Below are 1,865 nucleotides of genomic sequence, written 5' to 3'. Positions count from 1 at the left end.
CTCTCCTCCCCCCCCTCTCCCCGCCGCTCTCGCTACTTGATCTGCTATCAACCCCATATAGTGTGACTCAGAGCTTAGGACGGCAGACCGGTTCCCGACCCGCGCGCGGCGTTCCCGCCCGCCCTCCCGGCCCGCATGGGGAGAACACAAAAGTGCTCCGGCCGCGAGAATTTAGGCGGCGGAGGCGCCGGCGCGCGGACCCCAAATCGGCCCTCCCGGTCACTCTTGCCCCGGTGTCTTCCTTAGTGCGTGTTTGTGTGGGTGCGCGCGCGCGTGCTTTCTTACAAAGGGCATTTTACGACTGATTGATCCCCTTTGCCCTTTGTGCTGTAACCCCGCTCCCACCATCGCGGATCGCCGGTGTGTGCCTTCGGTCCCGGCGTCGCTCCCTCCAGCCTGCTGCGTGTCCCCGAGCTGCCCGCGGCCTCCCCGCTCCGCGCCGATCGCCCCGCCGCCCGCCATGGCGACCGCTACCCCCGTGCCGCCGCGCACAGGCAGCCGCGCTGGCGCTCCCACCACGCCGCTGAGCCCCACGCGGCTGTCGCGGCTGCAGGAAAAGGAGGAGCTGCGCGAGCTCAACGATCGGCTGGCGGTGTACATCGACAAGGTGCGCAGCCTGGAGACGGAGAACAGCGCGCTGCAGCTGCAGGTGACGGAGCGGGAGGAGGTGCGCGGCCGGGAGCTCACCGGCCTCAAGGCGCTCTACGAGACCGAGCTGGCAGATGCGCGGCGCGCGCTGGACGACACTGCCCGCGAGCGCGCCAGGCTGCAGATAGAGCTGGGCAAGTTCAAGGCCGAGCACGACCAGCTGCTTCTCAAGTGAGTACTCGCTTGGCCGCCACGTTAGCACGCGCAGGGGCTGGGGGCGCAGCCCGCGGGGCCTCGAGAACCCCGGAGAGGGAGATCGAGGCCCAGCGCGCCCACGCCCTTCCGTAGGGGTAGGGTCTCCATCTCCGGGAAGGAGAAAGAATCTAGTGTTTCTTAGTGGGCGCAGGGGTGGCGGCGGGGGCTTGAATTGTAGCGATGGTGGGTGGGACTGCATGCACATTTCCTGATCCTGGATACCGAGCTGGGCCGGGCAATGTGCCCTCCTAGGTGCGGGGAGGTGACGCCCGGGCGCGCGCTCCAATGCGCGCCCCAGGTTCCGGCGGGGCGCGAGACAAAGCGTCTAGTGGGCTTGCAGAGCCGAGGTGGCTAGTCCGCGAGGATTTGCCGCCCGCCTTAAGAATGAATGAGTTTTGAGCTGGGCGGAGGGAGGAAGGGGAGGGACAAGCCTTAAATGTCCCGGTCTCCCGGGGGGTGGGTCCCGCCTTGGCGCGCTCAGTCTGGGCCCTGTGACATTTTGTGATCTTTCTGCGCCTGCCTTGAGAGAGGGAGGAGGGGCGGGGTCTGAGCTGCGCGCCACTGCCGGCGCAGGGCCGGTTGGGTTTTCTAGCTCGTTAGCTTTCACCCGGGAAGGATGTCCTTTCTGCGGAGACAGGCGGGGCCCTTCGGTGCTTCTGAGCGCGGGACCGCAAGCTGGGTTTTTTTGCATGTCGTGGCCTCCATTCTCCGATCCGTGTACCTATTACCCCCCCCCCCCCCACAAGGGAGAGGCCCCTTCCCTAGTTTTTGCATCCCCGAAAAACATTCCTTTTTTGTTTTGGGTGGAATTTCGTAGAAAGGAAAGAATATAAGGTTACTTATTTTACATTAACTTTATTAAACTCTTTGTTGAAGGAAAAGAAATAAAAGCAATTAATTAAATTTTTTTGATGATTATCAATTCGTCATATTTTGTAGGGGTTAATGTGTATATATATATAATATACTATTTTTATACTATAACCAGCAACAAATATATAATATTGAGTAAGTGGAATAGA

The 1,865-nt window shown here is 61.1% G+C and overlaps 1 protein-coding gene across 1 annotated transcript in view; it reads left to right on the top strand.

Annotated features, from left to right (window-relative positions):
• The first annotated feature begins 177 nt into the window (after positions 1-177).
• LMNB1 (lamin B1) overlaps positions 178-1,865 on the top strand; it is a 36,220-nt gene continuing 34,532 nt past the window's right edge. Inside the window, exon 1 of the mRNA XM_006081078.3 lies at positions 178-819. Within this exon, the coding sequence (XP_006081140.1) occupies positions 461-819 (359 nt within the window). The 5' untranslated portion in view covers positions 178-460. The remainder of the gene's footprint in view (positions 820-1,865) is intronic.

This window comes from Myotis lucifugus, unplaced genomic scaffold (genome assembly GCF_000147115.1).
Source record: "Myotis lucifugus unplaced genomic scaffold, Myoluc2.0 scaffold_0, whole genome shotgun sequence".
In the NCBI taxonomy this organism is placed as follows: domain Eukaryota; kingdom Metazoa; phylum Chordata; class Mammalia; order Chiroptera; family Vespertilionidae; genus Myotis; species Myotis lucifugus.
This window is presented reverse-complemented; position numbering and strand designations above follow the sequence as displayed.